General features: G+C 44.6%; 1 protein-coding gene across 1 annotated transcript in view; it reads right to left on the bottom strand.

Moving 5' to 3' along the window:
* Nucleotides 1–17,652, bottom strand: part of TAPT1 (transmembrane anterior posterior transformation 1) — a 64,188-nt gene extending 46,536 nt beyond the window's left edge. The window contains exons 1-2 of the mRNA XM_082653558.1: nucleotides 17,439–17,652; nucleotides 4,804–4,934 (exon numbers count right to left, since the gene is read on the bottom strand). Coding sequence (XP_082509684.1) covers nucleotides 4,804–4,934; nucleotides 17,439–17,637 — 330 coding nt within the window. The 5' untranslated portion in view covers nucleotides 17,638–17,652. The remainder of the gene's footprint in view (nucleotides 1–4,803; nucleotides 4,935–17,438) is intronic.
* Nucleotides 17,653–20,376: the final 2,724 nt, after the last annotated feature.

Raw genomic sequence — 20,376 nt, 5'->3', positions numbered from 1 at the left:
GGGTTCGTGCCCCGGTCCGGGAAGATCCCACATGCCGCGGAGCGGCTGGGCCTGTGAGCCATGGCCGCTGAGTCTGTGCTCCGCAGCGGGAGAGGCCCGCGTACCGCAAAAAAAAAAAAAAAAAATTTTTTTCAAAAACCTTTTAAAGTCACCATTAGGTATTCTGTTACCTATACAGCTAAAAGTATTCTTGAGAAATAAATTTCAATTTCCTCCCAAAGCTAGTCTAAACTCCTTAGCCTAACCATTCAAAGTAACCTGGATCCAGCCCAACCTTCCAGAGTACCTGTCCTTTCTTGTGTGTTCCTAGCAATTTCCCACCTCTGGATCTCCCTAGTACAACCACCCCTGTCCCCGCCACACAGGCTGTAAAATGTACAGAAGTGACCTTTCTCCTCATCACCCTGCCATTACCTTCACGAGTCTTATGTTTATCTCTCTACTCCCACACTGTAAAAGTGCCTGGAACACAGTGAGCACTCAAAACAAAGACAGAGGAAATTAATAAATAAATGCATGAGTGAGCTGTATCTCTCTAAATTAGTATTTAAATACATTAGGGAATTTTAAAAAATATGGGGTTGGCCCAAAAGTTCGTTCCGGTTTTTCTGTTAAGATGTTAAGGAAACGTGTAACACCTTACGGAAAAACCCGAACGAACTTTTTGGCCAATCCAATACTATGCTGAGCATTTCTTCACTACTTCCTGCAGTTTTGGATTCACTCAGATGACAAAACTAGCCCTTGGACAAGGGATGATTTTGTACATGGTGTGGGGTAAACTGTTCCTATGGGGTCAAAATGCAGAACACACACTAGCACATGCTTCAACCAAAACATGGGTTGAAAGTGAGATCTGTCTGGGCGTCTACGTGGGACGGCAGAGTGTGGCAGGAAGAGGACACAGAACTTTCATGGTACTTATACCTCAGGAGGCTGCTGATGGGATTTAATGCTATTTCATTTCAGGTGCTCAGGACAGTGCTAAGCATCTAATCCTTATTTGATAAATGCTATTCGTTTTATTAGAAACACAGAAATGGATGCCAGAGATGGGATGTAACTGGCCAAGCCAAGTGGGGTAAGAAGCAGTGAAAGTCACTCACCAGGAATTTCCTCTCTGGGAAACTGGTGATCCCCTGCCCTGGTTCCACCAGCACCTGATTAAAGCAACCACTGTCTATCCTAACTGTCAGCTCCAGCCCCGTGCCTGCTGAGGTCAGACTGGAGGGCTCAGCAGAAAATGTCAGGGTGTAAGGTATGTTATCTCTATGGCCATTAGCTAAATCCTCATGAAAGAGATAAGCTTTACCCTAAGACAGTCTGGCTAAAAAGAGGGAAGAAAACAGTTTTCCCTAAAGGCTCTTTCTGCAGGACGTCAGCAATCCAAGAGGGCTGAGAGTCAGAAAATCATGGCCCTTGCAGGGTTAGAAAAGTCGTTTATTAGCTAGCAAAGAAGGAAGATGAAAGTATAGCAGGAGATGAAAGAGGGACACAGGAGAACCTTGAAAATCAGTCCTTTCCCAATCACTTCCTGCTGTACTCAGCCCAAGATGACAGCTACCCCTATTGCAAATGAGACTTCCACTGGAACGCAACCTGGGGACAAGAAACCTTTCAAAATTTTTCTTGTTCTCCCAGGGCAAGGCATTCCCAATTTGCTGAAGAGAGGCTTGTAAAGATTTTAAAACACTTACAGAAGGCTCACCACATAGTTAACACACAGATGAGAAAACCGAGGCGGACGGACAGAAGTAAATTAATCAAGGCCCCACAGTTAATAAACTGTGGAGCCAAGATTCAAGTCCAGGCAGACTACCTTTAGAGTTCATGCCCTTAACCCACGTTGCTATCCTGGCTCTCAGTTCAGGATGCACAGAAAGTACAGTTCAGCCTCCTCCTTGTAATGGAAGAGAAAAACACAGCCCCCAAAGTGGACCACGTAAGCAGTTAGCAGCAGATCTAGGACAAGAACCCAAGGGGTGTGTGTGGGCACAGGGGAAAAGGGATTGTGGAGGAAAAGAGGAAATGTTGCCCCAAAGCCAACAAAATGCTCCAAAATTTCATACGCTTACCTAAGATTGAAAAGTTCAAATGTAAAAAAGTGCTAATAATTGGAAATACTATTTTAAATATGTAAGCAATTCACCTTTATTAAATGTCAAGTATAATGTGTTTATCCACTGACACAAAAAACATGGATTTTTTTTTTTTTTTTTACAATCATTAAACAGGTTCGGTAAGAGATACTAAGCTGACCTTTCTCTTGACTTTAAAGTATAATATGCAGTAATTACATGCTTTATAGTATCTGCAATCCCTGTAGACGCAAAGTGCTCTTTAATTATCAACTTTCTCTTCCTGCAAAGGTTAGGTGAAAATATATTAGCATTTACCCAAAAAAACAAGAACAATAAAAAAACGAATAAGGTATTACATATTAGAATAGACAAACACAAAGGAAACCAATAAAAAATAAATTAGATTAGCGTGAATATCTAGATAGCCTCTCACCTCTCACAATAGAAGTCTGAAGTGGGATCCCCACATATCAAATAAAGGCCTTAGAGAGAGCAGAGTGAATTCATGCTGTTTTGAGAGACATTTAAGCCTGGAATTAAACTGAAATCTAACTTTCCTCTGTGCTTCACTTAGTCTTAGAAGAAGAAATTGCTCTAAACTGAAAAAGAAGACATTCTTTCGTACATTTTAAGCAGTAAAATTGCTAAAGTGTTGTTCTAAGAGACTAAATGAAAATTTCCTAAATAGGCCTAAAGCTAAAAGCCTCTCTCATGGGAAACAGGATTAGAATAATTACAACTGTGCATGAGCAGTGCCCATTCAACTTTTCTGACGTTAATACGTTTTATACACATAGAAGTGAGACCTAAGTTTTAAGAAAAAATACTTACCCTTAGCACAGGCAATGAATGCAATCTGATACTTTTTCTATTCTTTAATTAAAAAAAAATAAATCCTAACTGATTAGTAACCGTATGGGTTACTCCACCTATCAGTGGTCCTGTAACGGACCACAGTTTGAAAAACAATGGTTTATACTGCAGTCCCAGAAAGACCTGCAGGGATTTCCCCCAGAAGACAATTTAATACAGTAACAAACATGAAACGCTTACAAGTTTCTGTGAGAAATCTACCCAGAAACCTGTCTGTGATTTCAATGTTGCTAGTAAAGAGAGAACGATGGGTGTATTGAACCTGCCTCTGATGAGGTGACAGAATTACGAGAGGATGCTGCCATCACGCACTATTTCTGCCACAGGTGGGATGATAGAAGGGGTCAGATGGACACCTCTCCGTGTCGAACCAGCTTCCCGGGCGTGTCCATAAAGTCTGCCTGTGACTGCAGGCAAATCCCTCTGTGCTCTCCCAGAGCAAAATGGGAGTCCAGAGCAGCTCAGACAGGTGGGCGGACGAGGCCGGCACTGTCCCCGACAAGAGTCCAGGCCGCAGAGGTCCACGCCTCCAGCAGTGTCCTCACATTTCCAGCCATGACTTATCATTGGTAGAAAACAGTGAGCTTTGAAAAGCACGTTAAAGTGTTTTAAGAAAGACACAAGACTTACCTTAAAAAAATTTTTTTTTTTTTCTCAAGCAAAAGAAACATCACCCCCTAGGTCCCTCCAGGACAAAATCTTAAAGCAACTCCAATACACAAAATAAGGTTGATGCTGCACCTGGGGAGGAGTGCTGTCGAGGGTGCCCCCCAGGCCTCCACCTCCCTCCTCACCTCCAGCCCTCACTCCTCCACAGAACCCTAGAACTCCCCAGAAAAGCAGCAACACAATAATAGCTACGCATGTTTAATGATCCTGACCAAAGGCAACAAGCTGTTTCATTGTCTCAAATGTCTGCTGGCTCCCTAGCTCTCTAAATCTCACCCTAATACAGAACTTTCCAAAGCTTCAGCACATGATGCGCCACTAAGAACCTACTGAAAGCAACATCTCACAAACCGGGCATCCTTCCTTTTCACTGTACCACACCTCTTGTTATTATAATACACTGAGAAAGCAACCCAACTCCAAACCAACCAAACTCTTCCGATACCAACTCCAATAGTAAAGTATGATTCTAGAGAAGTGACTGGAACATTACAAATTTTACGTTACTATAAAAGTATGAAAACGTGTTTCAGTATAGCTAAAGCTGAATTATTTCTTAATTCTTTCCTTCTTGCTCAGACTGGTCAACTCTATCAATGCAGACAGAGCGGCCTTGATTTCGTATCTGACTGGTCTTGATGGCCTGGGACACAATCAAGGGAGCGCCCTATGTGCAAAGATTTAGTGCTGCTATTACTATGTTTATCCTATGCTGAGATGTTTTCTGTGATGAAGGTGAAACAAATTGTCTTTTTTCTTTGAAGAAACTGTTTTTAAAAATGAGGGCTTTCTGAGAAACTGAAACCTTAAAAAAAAGGGTGCAATTAAATAATTTATATTACTCTGAATGGGAAGAAAACTGCTTCTAGTAAAACAAAACTGAAGAGAACTAAAGGAATAAGTAGAGAGCAATTCCTTGAAAAAGTTATTTGGGTGGGACACAAATGGGAATATGGTAAGTTTAATAAGTTGCAAAGTTAAAAATCACTGGATCTTACACTAAAAATACACTTTTAAAGACTCTTCCTGAATGGGAATTCCTACTCCCCCAATATATTTAATTATTTATGATCACGTTATTTCCAATATTTTAAAAACGCAACTCAAGCTGTTCACAATTTTTTTAATAGAATTAACATATTGACATCATTTTCAAAACGACGAGTTAAAAAAAAAGTACCTTTTCCAATTCTCTTGGTATTCGCATACAAGTGTACACTCTTTCTCTTCTTTCTGTATACTTGGCCTCATTATGTTCAAGGAAGTACCCTCTGGTTAGTTCAGCACTGAGGAACCTCAACAATGAAAGCTCTACAGGAAAAAAAAAAAAATGACAAAACAAAAAGAACAGTATTTATCAAGGAACTTCCATGCTAGCTGGTGCTACAGGTAATGTATATGCAAAACAACAAGAGAATAAAACAAAGTAATCTACATTTCTGTGCCCAGAACTGAACTGCACACAAACCACCGGAAAAGACTGTTGAGAAAATTGCTGTTCTGTGTGATATAAACTGAAAAAGTCACAGGAATATAAAAGGGACGATTACTATGAGCCAGAATAGTTAGAAAAGTGTTCTGTGAGAGTCTAGTCCTGGGTCTTACAGGTGATATAGGACCTGGACTGATAGAGAGATGAAGGCAGGTAAAAAGAGTAGATACCAAGTACATACAAAATGGAAATAAACACACACACACACACACACACACACACACACACACACACACACACACACTCAAAAGGGAGCCAAGTCACCTAACAGGCATTGCTTCAGCCCAAGAACTATCCTGGGTGAAGTACACAGACACTGGTGCAAATTCTTCCTTGTTCAGCCTCAGAGATCCTGCAAGTATCTAAATAGTGCCACTTCCCCAGGTGAAGGCTTCCCAACATGATGGTAATTATAATAAGTCATACAAAACAGAACCTCAACCCGATCTGAAAGACCTCCCTTTCCTTGGATTTGTCCACCTGTTTCCTCGGTTCCTCTGAGGCAAATTCACCCACAGTCATCTCATCTCAGCTGAGGAAAGAAAGGCCAAAGGAGGTGGAATGCTTTCCATTTGGCTGTACCTGGAGGACTTGAGATGAGAAGTAAGGGTGTTAATGCCTGATCCCAATCTTCCCACTGGGTGACACTTCTCTGACAGCCCAGCACCTCGGTGACCTCTCAGTCCCCAACTTCACAGACATCCCTACTTCTACTCTCTAGGAGGCCATCCTCTCTTCCAGAACTCAGCACACCAAAGGTTTCAAATTGTCCTCTTTGCTCTGAGCTGGCCTCGTAGTTCTTTTACCAAATACAGTATTGGTGTTCCCTCCAAAAAATGACGAAGAGGGGAGGTTGATTTCATTTACGAGTGATCGACCCTCATAGTTACGTCTTATGTGATGCTAGGATTTAAAGGTTGCAGGGATGGAGAACAGCGTATAGTCCAAAATACCCTTGAAAAGCCCTTAGGAAGACTCAGAAGTGGACATATTATCTCCCAGTGGGCCTAAAAACAGCTTACTTCCTCCAACACTGGGACAGATCGCTAGTTCTTTGAGCGTCAGGTGAAGTGGTTTGCTTATGTATAGAAGTTACAGCTTCCCCAAAAAAATTACACACATTTTTTTAAAATACAAGATTCATAACCCATTTGGAGAGTCAGTGATACCATGAAAGCTGTCTGAAACAGGAGACTGAAACAGATGGAGAGAAAACCGGACTTCCACCTACTGCAGCCCAGCGCAGGGGCAGGCCAAATCATCCAGTGCACCACGAGCACGGTACTCTCAGTACATCTGTGGTTGAAGCCATGTACACAAGATGTAAACTTCACTGCATATATTAACAGATGTTCAGACTAAAAGGCCTTAGTATAGGGACTTCCCTGGAGGCGTAGTGGTTAAGAATCCGCCTGCCAGTGCAGGTGGCACAGGTTCGAGCCCTGGTCTGGGAAGATCCCACATGCTGTGGAGCAACTAAGCCCGTGCACCACAACTACTGAGCCTGCGCTCTACAGCCCATGAGCCACAGCTACTGAGCCCGCGAGCTGCAACTGCTGAAGCCCGCACACCTAGAGCCCGTGCTCTGCAAGAAGAGAAGCCACCGCAATGAGAAGCCTGATCACCGCTAAGAAGAGTAGCCCCCGCTCACTGCTACTAGAGAACACCTGCGCGCAGCAACGAAGACCCAACGCGGCCAAAAATAAATAATTAAAATAAAATAAATTAATGAAAAGGAAAAAGAAAAAAAAAAGGCCTTAGTATAACCAAATCTGTGTAGAGTAAAATTTCTGGCTAGGAACTTTCTAATATGCTGTTGGCTGGCTAGGTACGGGACATGATCTACCGTCTGAAGGAGAGAAAAAGAGTCTTTTGAGCTGCAAAACAGCTAAAATGGAAAAGAAAGATCAAACAGTTATATGTGCACACAGTTCAGTTTTCCAATTAGAAAGAAAGGGATGTTTTAATTAGCTAATATCTAAAATATCAGTTCTTTCCTGTGAAAACTGGGAAGCAACAGGACATTCAGAGAGCGGAAGAAACTGCACTTACACAAAGTTTCACTGGCGCCAGCGAGCTGAGTCATGAGCCCCAAAGGTCACTTCACCATAACTGCTGAGCGGCATCTGCCCCCAGCTTCACATTCCTGCCTGCCACCCCCATCAGTGGCGCTCTGCTCTCGGAATCACCTTTGCTAACCTAAGTCTCTGCGGTGTGCCTCCTCCACCACCGGACCCTTAAGCATTTGCTGGTCGGTTCGGTGCTCTATTCACTACATCCGAACAAAGTACGGTTACAGTAAAATGCCAGCCATCCTTTAAGGCCATATTCTCTGATGTGTCATCAGCCACCTTCTCTTTTTCTTGTCTTTTTTTTCCTACACATACTCTATTTGGGCTGTCTAAGGTCAAAACCATCATCTAAATCCTTAAGTCACCATACCTTCAGCTCTGACTCCTGAGCCTGAACCAATATTTCCAACTGCCACCTGGAAATCCCAAAGGCACCTTTAAACTAGCAAATCCAAACACCACCTCTTCTCCACTAATCCCCTCCCCCTCCCCCGACCTCCTGCAGCCCTGCTGTTAGCTCAGGGCTCACCAGTGATACAGAGGGTTCTACGCTGGCGGCTTGGGGCCAATTCTGACCATCCCCTCCCTCCTCTCCCCAAGCTCTAATGACTCTTTCTCGAAATGTTTATTAACTGTGCCCTCTTCTTTCCGGGCTCAGCCTGCATTTGGTCCTCGTCCTCTCTCTCCAGGTTATTGCAGAGGATTCCTGACCGGAGCCCTCCTTCCGATCCTTTGTCCCCTCGGTCCCACCTGGCCTGGCGCCTGTCCGTGTGCACGCAGGCCAGCCATGGAAACCCTCTGGGGGTCGTGGGACCTCCAGGTGAGGTCAACACCTCAGCAGTGGCAACACCAGAGCCTTGCAGCCTTGGTCCCTGGCTATCTTTCCAGCAGTGCCGCCCTGAACTGCCTCCCTGAACCTCAAGGTTATGATTTTCTAGTTACATCACTTCTCACTGCTGGCAAATGTGTCAGTTGGATCACACTGTTCACTGGCCTGAGAACTCCCTTCCAGCCTCCACAGGTGAACACGTGCAGAGTCACCTGCCCCGTGAAGATTTCCCAGGTTCCCCAGGCAGAACAAGTCCTCTCCCAACTCAGCTCCACACGGTACATGCGTTTTCTTGTCTGGTGTTCTCCTCTACCTTTGCATCCTCGGGGTACAGCACGTAAGAGGTGCTCAACCAATGCTCGCTGAAAGAATGTGTGGATCAGAGAAGAGGAAGGGAAATCACAATGGAGGGTGTGGCAGAGAGAAAAACAGAATCAGAAATTAGAAGTGGCAAAAGCAGAGAGTAGCAGATTCTTGGGAAGAGAGCCCGTGACTGAGGCAGGTGTGTTCTGAGACTGGGGTGTTCTTAGCAGGGCAAGAATGCAAAGCTCCTGGTGTCTCACTGGACTCAGCAGTCGCCGGAGCTAAGGAGCCTCCAGTCCGTATGCATCCAAATGATGGAAAAGGTCCCCCAACAGGTACCTGTCCCTCGACCCCTAGGAGGACAGGGCACCGCAATGCAGTCACAGCTGGTGAGTGGCTGGGTGCATCGTTCCCAGTAAGTGCAGGAAGTTGGGGAGCGCACTAGTATCACAGTGTGTGAAGGAGATAAACAGGTTACCGTACAATTTTAAATTTTAAAAAGCAAATTAAGGGCTTCCCTGGTGGCTCAGTGGTTAAGAATCTGCCTGCCAATGCAGGGGACAAGGGTTCAAGCCCTGGTCCGGGAAGATCCCACATGCCGCGGAGCAACTAAGCCCGTGCGCCACAACTACTGAGCTCACGTGCCGCAACTACTTAAGCCCTCGCGCCTAGAGCCCATGCTCCGCAACAAGAGAAGCCACCGCAATGAGAAGCCCGCGAACCGCAACGAAGAGTAGCCCTCGCTCGCCGCAATTAGAGGAAGCCTGGGTACAGCAGCAAGGGCCCAACGCAGGCAAAAATAAATAAATAAATAAATATTTTAAAAAACTCAAATTAAATTAAAAGGTTGAGACAGCTGCATGTATGGTGAGGCCACTAAAGGAGGCTGTTCTCTTGCTCTCTGTACTTCCCCTGCCCAGCCAGTGCCTGCTTCACCTACATCTTAGGCACATGAGTGATCTTCCTATATACTTGCCTCAAGCCCCAGCTAGTGGCTGTTCTTATCAAAGGGGTAGTGAGGGGTGTGCCCCCTACTGGTTTCCCTGGTAACTAATGAGCCTACCTGGGGTCAATTGCCCTATAACTGGTAATCTCCCACTCTCCCTGACAGCAAAGACTGCCACCATGTCCTGCCTGCTGTCAGCCACACATTGTGGGATGTCACTCCAGGACCTTGCTTCACGTGTGTAAGATCCCCCATCCATTAAACTACTGATGTCTCTGTTGCTGAGTCCAGGCTCTTTCTTCAGTCTTGAAGCTGGGCAAGCACAGGGCTTGTAGGCCTGCAGGGTGCAGCCCAACACTGTACCCTTGTTTACTTAGAAAATTATCCTCCATAATGGTGCCTTCCCTGGTGCCCACAAGATGACTGAACTTCCACCATAATAAGGGTTTTGTTATGATGCACAAAGAGAGCACAGGATTAGCAATTAGAAGAAGGAAGTTCTGGCACCAGTTCTGTCACTCATTAGTGCCGTGACCCCGCTCCACTCATGGATCTCAATTTTACAGAAGAGGAAACCAAGGCTTGGAGCAGTTTTACAACACCTGTTACCTGCTTGCCATCCACAAAGGATGTTCGAGGGACTGAGAGAGGACTTGAATGAAAGGATATGAAAACTGCAAAGCATGACACAATGCTTGAACTACTGACTAGTAATTTCACATGATCTATAGTATTAACCAATTCTAGTTTGGTGGTTACCTAATGTTTATTGCTATTTCTGCAATCCTGTTTCCATGGATAAAAGGTAACACATCAAATAAGCATCTTTAACAAACTATATAACTTAAGTAACTAATTTTCCTTAAACAAGTTATAAAATATAAACCTATGAAAGTGTTTTAACTATATAGTAAATATGAAAAAGTGTCGTGTCAGGATTTTACCTCTAGAAATGCAAGAATTTTAGTTATAAACACCAATTTTGATTTTCCATAGAAAATTTAAAAGTAAACACTTAAAAATCAAATGATAAAACATGTTTTGAGTAGACACCTCTCATAACTATGAGACAGTTTTTATAATTATGCCCAATTTATAGATGACGAAACCAAGGCACAGAGAAGTTAAGGAGGTCTCCAAGGTCACAGAGCAAGCCAAATGGTAGAGCCAGCATTCAAATCAAGCAGTCTATCCTAAAGTGTGTGCTTTTTGGCACCAGATTATTCTATCACTGTCTCAAGTGCTTTTGTAAACAGGCCATTGTGTTCTGGAAAACTGGGTCTCCCCCCACCCCCCATCTTTGTGCTCCTGTAGCATTCTGGGTTTACTTCTATGAAGTTACACTGTTTACTAATCAGCTCCCTTACCAGCCTATGAGCTTTCTGAAAGCAAGCACCATGTACCCAGATCTTCTTCATGTCCGGCCAGCAGTGAGTTCTGAGTGTAAGGGCAGTGTTTGCCTACAGTTAACACCATACTAATGGCTGGGGAATGGTTTTAAAAGAAACATTAAAGCAATACTAACAACAAAAAAAAAAGCTTCATGGGGTGAAATATTTTGAAAGCTTTCTTACCTCCTCCTCCTCTTCCCCCACTCCTGGAGAACTGGCCCTACTTAAGGGATTAGGATCCTCCCGCTAGATGGCCTGGGGTAGTTTACAAAGGTCCTGCTCACACTACTTCATGAAATTCTCACAATTCTGAGAGCTAAAGAACAGTTAACAGCATTCACATTTTGCAAATGAAGAATCTGAGGCTCACAGAGGTTAGGAGACTTGTCCAAAGTCACTGAAAAGCTAAGGGGCAAGTTGGGAATAGAACCTGGATCTCTGAACTCCAAGTCCAGCGTGCTCTCTCCCCTGGACCATAATTATCACCCATCTATCTGACAATCGTACTAGAGAAGATGACCTAGCCCTGATCTGGCTTCAACCTGTCAGAAGGAGCCGTCTGATTCACGCTGAAGAACAAGATTCTGTTGCCCGGTGGCCCGAGCTCCTAAGGCACAGGGTAGTCTTGCCGCTCTGTCTGGTCTCCCCATCTCCAATCTTTTCCTGGCCATGGATATTGTCTGCAGGATGCTACTCAATCTTCTGTTCCAAAGTATAGCTGTGTTTCAGTGCTTTTGTTTGTTGCTGCCGTTGTTTTAAACGCTGTTCTCTAGCATTCTACAGACTTACCTGAACTCACTTGTCCCGTGATACTGGGTAGAGTGCCTGGCTAATGATTTAGGAAGGCTACTACTGTTCTTTGACCTGTGGGTGCCACTCTTCAAGAATTCTGCTAGCTAACTGAACCGTAACTTTTTCCATACCATGGTGATATTTCATTCCTTCTTAGCAAGAGTCACTTTCATTTGTTATGCCAAACATCTTTCTTTATAGTTTAAGTGCAAATTATTTTCCAAAATAAAATAATCCAATTGTTTATTTTCTGAATACCGTTTGAACTCTTCAGATGTCAACCAATTTTGGTTCATTTATCCAGATCTCACCAAGAAGAAATATTCAGTAAAAGTCTTTTACAAAATAGAAGTATTTTACTATTTATCAACAATTATAATAGAAACGAGCTTCTACATTTGAATAAGTTAGTCTTGCCAATTGTGAATATTTAACACTAGGAAAATAATACCAATCATAAACCTGGATCAATTCTTCCAGATTATTTTTAAACAATATTCATCTACCACAGAATTGCCTTGGGATCCAGCATCTTAAATTGAGAAAAAGTACAGTATAAATGGTTTCTTCCTCATCCCTAAAAGAAGAAATATTGTTTAATTATCTTCTGAGAGAGCTTGTTTTAGAAATAAAAACTCAGTATAAAAAAGTATTAATTTGAAGTAATGAGTAATCATATATTTACATGTTCAGTAATATGTCTAAATATATCTTTCTTAAAATACCATTGACCATCAAAAACCTGTAAAGTAATATTGGTTAACTGCTAGGAAAATACTATGAAACATGCAAATCTCCACAGTCTTAAATAATGCAAAAATTTAATAGGCTTCATTAAAGTTACACTAAAATATTAGTTACAAGTTTATTACACAAATACAAAGGCACACCCTTGTACAAGGCCAACTAGGAATCAATGACAGCAATTCTGCTTTCCTAAGTCAAATACAGTAAAGGTTCCAGTCGAACTTTTAAGGTCCTCAAACTGTTTATAAATAATCTCACTTAGGGAAGTGAAGAATAGGTAGAATATTCATAAATTTATAGATGGAAAACAGATACAAAAAGAGAAGTGACTTTTTCCAAGGTCATAAGGTTACAAAGTAGGGGACTAAAAATGGGAACGAAATATCATTAACTTGACAGTCAATGATACAGTCTTTCCAAAGACCTCTTTCTCTTTTATGCAAGCATCCCCAAAGTGGGCTGCAAATGAGCTGCTAGGACTGAATTTTGGAAGGTAAACTAGGTGGAAGGTAAACATCTTAAAAAGGTCAAGAATATTGAACCAGTCAAAGATCAAAATAAATAACTTTTCATTGCTTGTTCAGTTTACAAGTACTTGTTAAGTAAAGCAAGTGAGAATTTTCAAAGGAGAGCAATCATCTGTCAGAAGAGAAGAAGCTAATTTTACTTTATCTGCAACAGGGCTGTGTTCACTCCAAGTAATTTCTCAGGCAGTTTTACAATTATTCTTACTTTCCTTTGTAAATGAGAAACTGATTTACTCTAGAGCATAATTTTCAGAATCACAGCCTTTAATCATCCATCAGGGATAAGTTTGGGGCCATAAGAATAACTATGTAACATACTATAGAGGATCAGGACTGGTTAAATGAGAATGTATTTTAATATTCAAAATGTTAAATTTTCAAATACACAATGGGACATAGTGAATACGAACAGTTAAAACCCTTGTCCCACTCAAAATCTTTTGTGGGAGCTGCTAAAAAGGAGATCAGTTGGCTTTTCTGAGTTTTAGTCTTTCTTCCTGCCTCTGTTCATTCTCTTATGGAGGTAAAGCAAGAAGTTTAAAATGTAAAGAAAGAGGAGAGAAGCACAAGGGATGGAGAGCTCCAGAGTGACGAGTCACCACCTAAAAAGGAACAAAATGGGCCCATGGCACTGCTACAGTCAAAAACCATACTGTTCACCCATACCTTACTTCAAGTTCTTTTGTTTTACAAGCAATACCTATCCCTATGCGTACTCCAATACCTGCATTATATAGGTATTGTTTCATCCTCACCAGTAGGTGTTATATTTATTTTACAACAAGTCTTCTACTGTTAAGTCTCCAGTCACTAGAGCCAACTTAGATACTTCAGATACTAAACTATTTAGTAGTGGAGTTATGAAACAGAGCCAAATGGATTAGGCAAGCATAGAGTCTACAAAGCAATTGAACAACTGAACCAAGCCAAGCACAGATTGCCTAATTCTTAGTCAAAAGTTGACTTGCTGGGCCTAGATTCCTAAATGGGAATATGGCTATACAGAAATTCTCCCACTTAGAACTTCTGCAGACCTGTGAAGTGGGGCACAAGCATGGAAACATAGTAATATGTACTTTTTTTTTTTTTTTTTGGCCGTGCCATGCAGCTTACAGGATCTTAGTTCCCTGACCAGGGATCAAACCTGAACAGAGAAAGCAAAAGCATGGAGTCCTAATCACTGGACCACCAGGGAAGTCCCAGTCATATGTACTTATTATCTGGTCTTATATCAAAAAGGACAATAGAAGTTGGTCATATTTTTAAGAAGAGGAAAAAAAGAAGACAGAAGAGATGAATCTGCGGTTCTTGATGACTACTATACCCAGAGTTCAAGACAGGGGACCACATAAGGCTACGGTGGAATACACAGTGACCATTATGAGTGAGAGAATGAAACCAGGAATGACGAGTGGGATATCCATTCCTATCTATGTTAAGGTTTAAGTACTAGAACCTGAGAAAAGTCTCAGCCCATTGCCAGGCTACATATAAGTCAGAGGGAGTTCAGTGAACAAAGTGATTAGAAGAGTTTGAAAAGACAAACAAAAAGAAAGCTTACCCTTGATGTAGCTGTATATATACAAACTAATATACATAAATATTCTACAAACCTATAAACGGGCTTCCCTGGTGGCGCAGTGGTTGAGAATCTGCCTGCTAATGCAGCGGACACGGGTTCGAGCCCTGGTCTGGGAGGATCCCACATGCCGCGGAGCAACTAGGCCCGTGAGCCACAACTACTGAGCCTGTGCTCCGCAACAAGAGAGGCCGCGATAGTGAGAGGCCCACGCACCGCGATGAAGAATGGCCCTCGCTTGCTACAACTAGAGAAAGCCCTCGCACAGAAACGAAGACCCAACACAGCAAAAATAAATTAATTAATTAATAAACTCCTACTCCCAACATAAAAAAAAAACTATCAATGAACACAGACAGGTATAAAATAAAAACAGGAACCTCAAACATTATGTTTTGAATTATTTTACTTGGATTCAGCGGGTGTGGATAATCACCTAATCTGTATATTCATTTACGGGACCGTAGATGGTTAGGGCAGGCCAACAAACGTCTAATTTATAAGAGTCCTAAATTCCTTGGGAGAAATGATAACGGGGACTTTGGAACTAACTGATGGTTCATGCCAACAAGACACTAAAATTATGACTTTCAAAAGGAAAGACAGGGCTTCCCTGGTGGCGCAGTGGTTGAGAGTCTGCCTGCCGATGCAGGGGATACGGGTTCGTGCCCTGGTCCGGGAAGATCCCACATGCCGCGGAGCAGCTGTGCCCATGAGCCATGGCCGCTGAGCCCGTGTGTCTGGAGCCTGTGCTCCGCAGCGGGAGAGGCCACAGCAGTGAGAGGCCCGCGTACCGCCAAAAAAAAGTAAAGACAAAGGTTGCCCTGAATTGGCAGGGGACGGGGGGGGAGGGGGGGAAGACTAGAGTATCAGAGGCAGCACCAGAATATAAAAAATGGACATGTAACACCTTAAGTGCAAGCACCTAGGCTTGGAAGACATTTGATTCGGGAAGAAATATTTCTCACATGACACTAGGTGGTGCCACTCCAAGGCCCTCTGGCCCAGGGCAGCCCCTAGGTAAGAGTTTTCTAAATCCCGGACAGGAGAGGAAGGAAAGGATGCTGAGCAGTGGAAGGGAGCAATGCTGCAGGGTTAGGGTGAATGCAGAAGCCACTTAGCAGCCCAGGGCATTTCAGAGTGACTGAAAGAATTCTAATCTCCAGCGAGGATGCCCTGACCAGTGCAGCATCAGCGTTGGAGAGTGGGCACTGGCAAGGGCAAGAGCTGTGTAACTAGCGGAGAAGAGACAGACACCCGGGGGAAAGAACAAAGGGCCCATGTGCAGGCCCAGACACAACAACGCTGGCTGGTGACTCCAGCTGAAATACTCCTGGGATTCTCACCTAAGTCCTCATCCCCAAGAGCTGCCACGGTCATCTCTCCTCAACATAACATCCAGAATTGGGGAAACAATGACTACCCCAAAGACTAAAGCCGGAAGTGTGTCCCTGATAACGACTTCCTGCAACTCTGGGTTAAAAGTCCGGCTTCAAACATGTTAAGTAAACCACGCTCCGTAACCCATGATGATGAAGAATGCACAGGCGGCGTGAAGTCAATGGAAGTCCACAGTACCAGATATCCAGACCCATGACCAGCAGGGCCACGGAAGGGGTGTTAAGGGTTACTCCAGAAGCCCAACATCTATGATCATCAAAAGGCACGTGACAACTTCATTTTTTGTGCATGCAAACAGTAACAAAGGCTTTTATAATGTTGGCTTTCCTAAAACTCATAAATATTTCAAAGAAATTATAGTGAAACCTGGCTACATTTTTTTCTATTTGCACCAGAGTGCTTTTAATTTTGAAGTCCAAGTAAGTAAACAGACAGCTAAGAGATTTAATACTTTGTCTTACTTAAATCTGACCAATTTAGAAAGTAAACACTCTCCCAAGCAAGTGTTTAACTGACAACTTAGAGTTGAGAATTTCTAAGTGGTTCATTGAAAAAGACAAAACAAGGCACAGTCTGTACTTAATTTTTCAAAGATAAAGTCCTCTTCAAAGTCTAACCTACGTCTACTTCTGATAATTAGCAAATCAATCAGGATCTTACCTGATCAGCCTTAAGTTAGCATTTAAGTACTCCCACGTCTTCAATACCCGAGTGCAATCAATGATGCAGTAGCCTTAGTACTTAAACATTTATTTGCATGAACTGCAGGAAATAACGGCTAATGCAGCTCCTATTGTGTACCAGAAGCAAATTTTTAGTTGGAAGAAATTAATGTAGTTATGGGTCTGTTCCTGCTCAAAACTTAGAATTATTTAAGAATTAAAATGCTGTTATCACCCTATATTCAATTAAACATACATCTCAGTCTTCCCCTTTTTTAAGCTTAATACACAACTGCAATATGAATACAAATGCAACTTTTAAAAACTCCCTAAAAATAAGAATAAATTCCTATAGCTTAAAGAAACAACATTGTAACAATATGCTTAAAACCGGTCATTGAAATTAGGATCCACAAGTGCATCTTACGCAGCCTTTTTCTTTTTTTTCAAAGTGGCTTAAGTTTCGGTTTAGGAAAAGTTCACAGGTAACATTTGCAGGAGTGCTAAATATTTATGTCCTGAGCAAAATGACTGAACTTTACGGTCATTATTACCACCTTGTTATCTGCAGCAGAAGAACACAAATTTAGAGGGCAAGTTAACAGGTTTCGATGACTCAAGTTCGCTTAAAACACAGAACAAAAGTCACCTTGACACACAGATAATGAAATCAGTCTTGCGTTTCTCAGTTCTGGGCTCCCTGAGACGTGGGGAGATGCTCGCCAACGTTATCGAGGCGTGAGGATACCAGGCGTTCTGTTTTGTTTTGAAAGACCTTTCAAAAGCAGGAAAGCGAGTGGGGACGAACTCCCCGGGCCACAGCCCTCTCTCTCGGACGCACCTACCTGGCTGGGCGTTTGCCGCCGGGGCCTCGGCGCTGCGCGCGGACCCGCCCGAGGAGCTGTCAGCGGCCGCGGAGCCTCGGGAGCTGCGGCGGCTCCGCGCGCCCACACCACGGCGGCCCCGGAGGCAGCGGCGACCCCGGAGCTCGCAGCCGGCAGTCCCACGGCGCCCCCCGCCCCCCTCCGCTCCCTCGCCGCGGCCTAGCGCCGCCCGCCCGCCCGCCCTTCTCACCTGCGCGGCTGCGGCGCCGCTCCCGCCGGCGGTCGCTCTCGTAGAAGCCCAGTGTCTCCGTGTGCTGAGGCGCCGGCGGGGGCCCGTGACCGCCGCCGCCCGGCTGCTCCGCGTCTCCGCGGCCTTCCCTCTCCGGGATGTCGGCGCCGCCGCCGCCGCCGCCTTCTCTCTGGGCAGTCACGTCGCCGACGCCCGCCATGTTCCGAGCACAACAAACCTTCCCCACCGCCTCCCTGCAGCCTCCCGCCCGGCCTCCTCCTCCGGCCGGCCCCCTTCCCGCCTCGCCCCGCCCCTCGGTGGAGCCCGGGCCGCCGCTGCCACCACTATCCGCGGTCCGCCGGCCGGCGCGCGCCATTAGCGTCAGCTGCGCGTGAGAGGCCGCAGCCGCCACGGCCGCCGCCATCTTCTTCCTGCCGTCGCCGTAGCGCGCGCTGGCTTCCCGCGCCGTGCCGGGCTCGGCCGTCTTGGGCCCAGCTGCGGGCTCCATGCAGCCGGGTCGCGCGGCCGGGGAGAGCGAGCGCCTCCGGGGCTCGGGTCGGGGCCCCGGCGGGAGCGGGGCAAGAGCGGAGGCGGCGGCGGCCGGAGGGTTGGCCGAGGCGCCCAGGGGCGGCGGCCGCTGCGCCTGCTGCCCGCTGTCTGCGAGGTGGCTGGCCGCTCGCCCGGGGCCCGTTTTGCAGGCTCGGTGCCCGGAGTGCGCCGGCGCCGCCCGCCCGGTCTTGGCACAGCTCGCGTGGCCGCGGCTCTGAGGGCCCGGCTCCAGATCCCCGACCCCCGCGAGGCCCGGCCCCATAGGTCCGCTATCTGGGCTCCATCTCCTCTGCATAGTTATGATCACCTGTCACATTCCCTGGCCTCTAGGTTTTTGTTGACAGTTTCCAAAGCACTTGGGCAAGGAGGAGCCCGGAGATGCTACCCAACAGGTGGGGGCGCGGAGGAGAAGCGATGGTCTCAGGGACTCAGCCCGAGGAGCTGTGTGCTTTATACGTTTTCCGCGCCCGCGGACAAACTAGATTGTCTTTCGGCATTAGGGTTCGGATACAGCTCTTGGCCGCCGTGGTGCCCTTGCTCCATCACCTGGGCGACCTCTTTACTTGGGGTGACTGTCCTTTGCAGCTCAGGCGTGTGACTCCGCACCGAGGGCGGTGCCGAGACCACCGCCCCCGCAGGACTCCTGGAAGTGAAGATGCCCGGGGCTCGGGGAAGGGGCCGGGCACTCCATTTAGGGGGACCGTGACAGGTCGAGTTCTCTTCTGCCAACTTCACCTGTACCCCTGGTACCCTTTTGATTCGAAAACGGAAAACTGTAATTCTTCCCTTAGCATTAAGCTGTCTGGAAATTACCCTAGACCTAAACTTGAGAGCCAGATATAAACGGGTGTGAATAGAGCAAAGTCGATCTCGTGTTGATTCACCAAAGACCTTGAGTGTTCTGTTGTCACTAGTGTTCTGTTGTCACCACGAGTACCCACCTGGTTGCAGACTCACGGTGAGCTATTTTGGGCACCGTGCTGCGGGCAGCCGCCTAACAGTCTAACAGCAGGGTAAGAGACGGGCGAGCGACCAAGATGGACCAAAAAGGCCCCGTAGCTGGGAACTGGCCCTCGGCCGCCAGTGAAAGGAGGAACTGATGCCTTTGGAACATCCTTATTCCCCTTCATAAAATGGAACAGTTCAGAGGATGACATTTCTAAACATTCCTGTGACCATGAAATTCTCTGTTTTGGTTATATTTGGTCAAAACTGAGTCTTAATGAATCAATCAAAAACAAGTGCTCTGGTCAAATCTTCAGAATCATTTTGAAAATCAAAAGGTACTGAAAATTGTATGGCCTCTAAGATTCCTTTACAGCTCAGATTCTATTATTCTCTGATCTTTTATAGTGTAAAACCATCCCATTCTATTATGCACTGATTGTGAAGAAGGAAGTAGGCTTTTATTGCTTGTTTATGTCAGTTCCCAAGTGCTGTCTCACCACATTTATTGGCTTATGGCCCCTGCTTCTAACTCAACAGGAGCTGGAAGGGAAGGAATCTAAAATTCTGTTTCCTAAGGCAGCCAGTTGTAGGAATGGATTTCTCTCATTTTCTGTAATAGCCTGAGAAAGAACATGGTGTTCCAAGGCCTGTCTCTGTCCTTTAAAATAGTCAGCAAAGAGAGGGAGGGAGCAGTGTGTCCAGGCCAGGTCTGAAGGTGTTATAGCAGAGGAGCAAAGCAGAAATGGGAAAGCTGAAGCTCTTGTAGCTTTTCATCAATTGGGTCTTTTCACTGGAGCTGCATTATTTTATCTGACGTTTTGTGAAACTGCACAATTTCAAACACATAAGTCTAATATACTAAAAAGCATTTTTGAAATGAACATTAATATAAATAATTTTTTCAATTAACACTATTCTTTCCTTGTCTAGGTATTGATAATTAGATAATCAGATATCTTACTGTATATGAAAATTTTTCTCTGACTTAATTCAACCCATTGGCAAATTTTCAGAATCCAGGAAAAGGGTATTACGAAATATGTATTCTAAATCATCAAAACTTAAGTTACACATAATCTCAAGAAATAGTTACAAAGCATAGAAAACCAACAGTTCTCTGAGAACAATAAATAGAACTTAAAATATCATAATGTTCTTGATATCAGTTGTAGAACAAAAGATAGAAGCTTAGATTCATAATGCCACCGTTAGGAAATAGTAGGAGTAGTTCAAAAACATGATAACCCTCGCCATTAACGAGACATCAAATAACATTCTGAGTTAAATTATAAGTTAAAAGCAGAATTTGGATAACAATGAGCTGCAGGAATTGAACTTAAAACATTAATTCAGCAAACAGTAGGATGGTGTGCTGTTAACATGTCACTATATTAGTTGCTAGTGAAAGAGATAATTTATTGGTGGGGAATAGTTTCAGTAGAGGAAAGTGATGAGCAAGAAT

This window comes from Grampus griseus (assembly GCF_964374135.1).
Source record: "Grampus griseus genome assembly, chromosome: 4".
Taxonomy (NCBI): Eukaryota; Metazoa; Chordata; class Mammalia; order Artiodactyla; family Delphinidae; genus Grampus; species Grampus griseus.
Note: the sequence above shows the minus strand (reverse complement) of the source record. Positions and strands in the feature narration are given on the sequence as shown.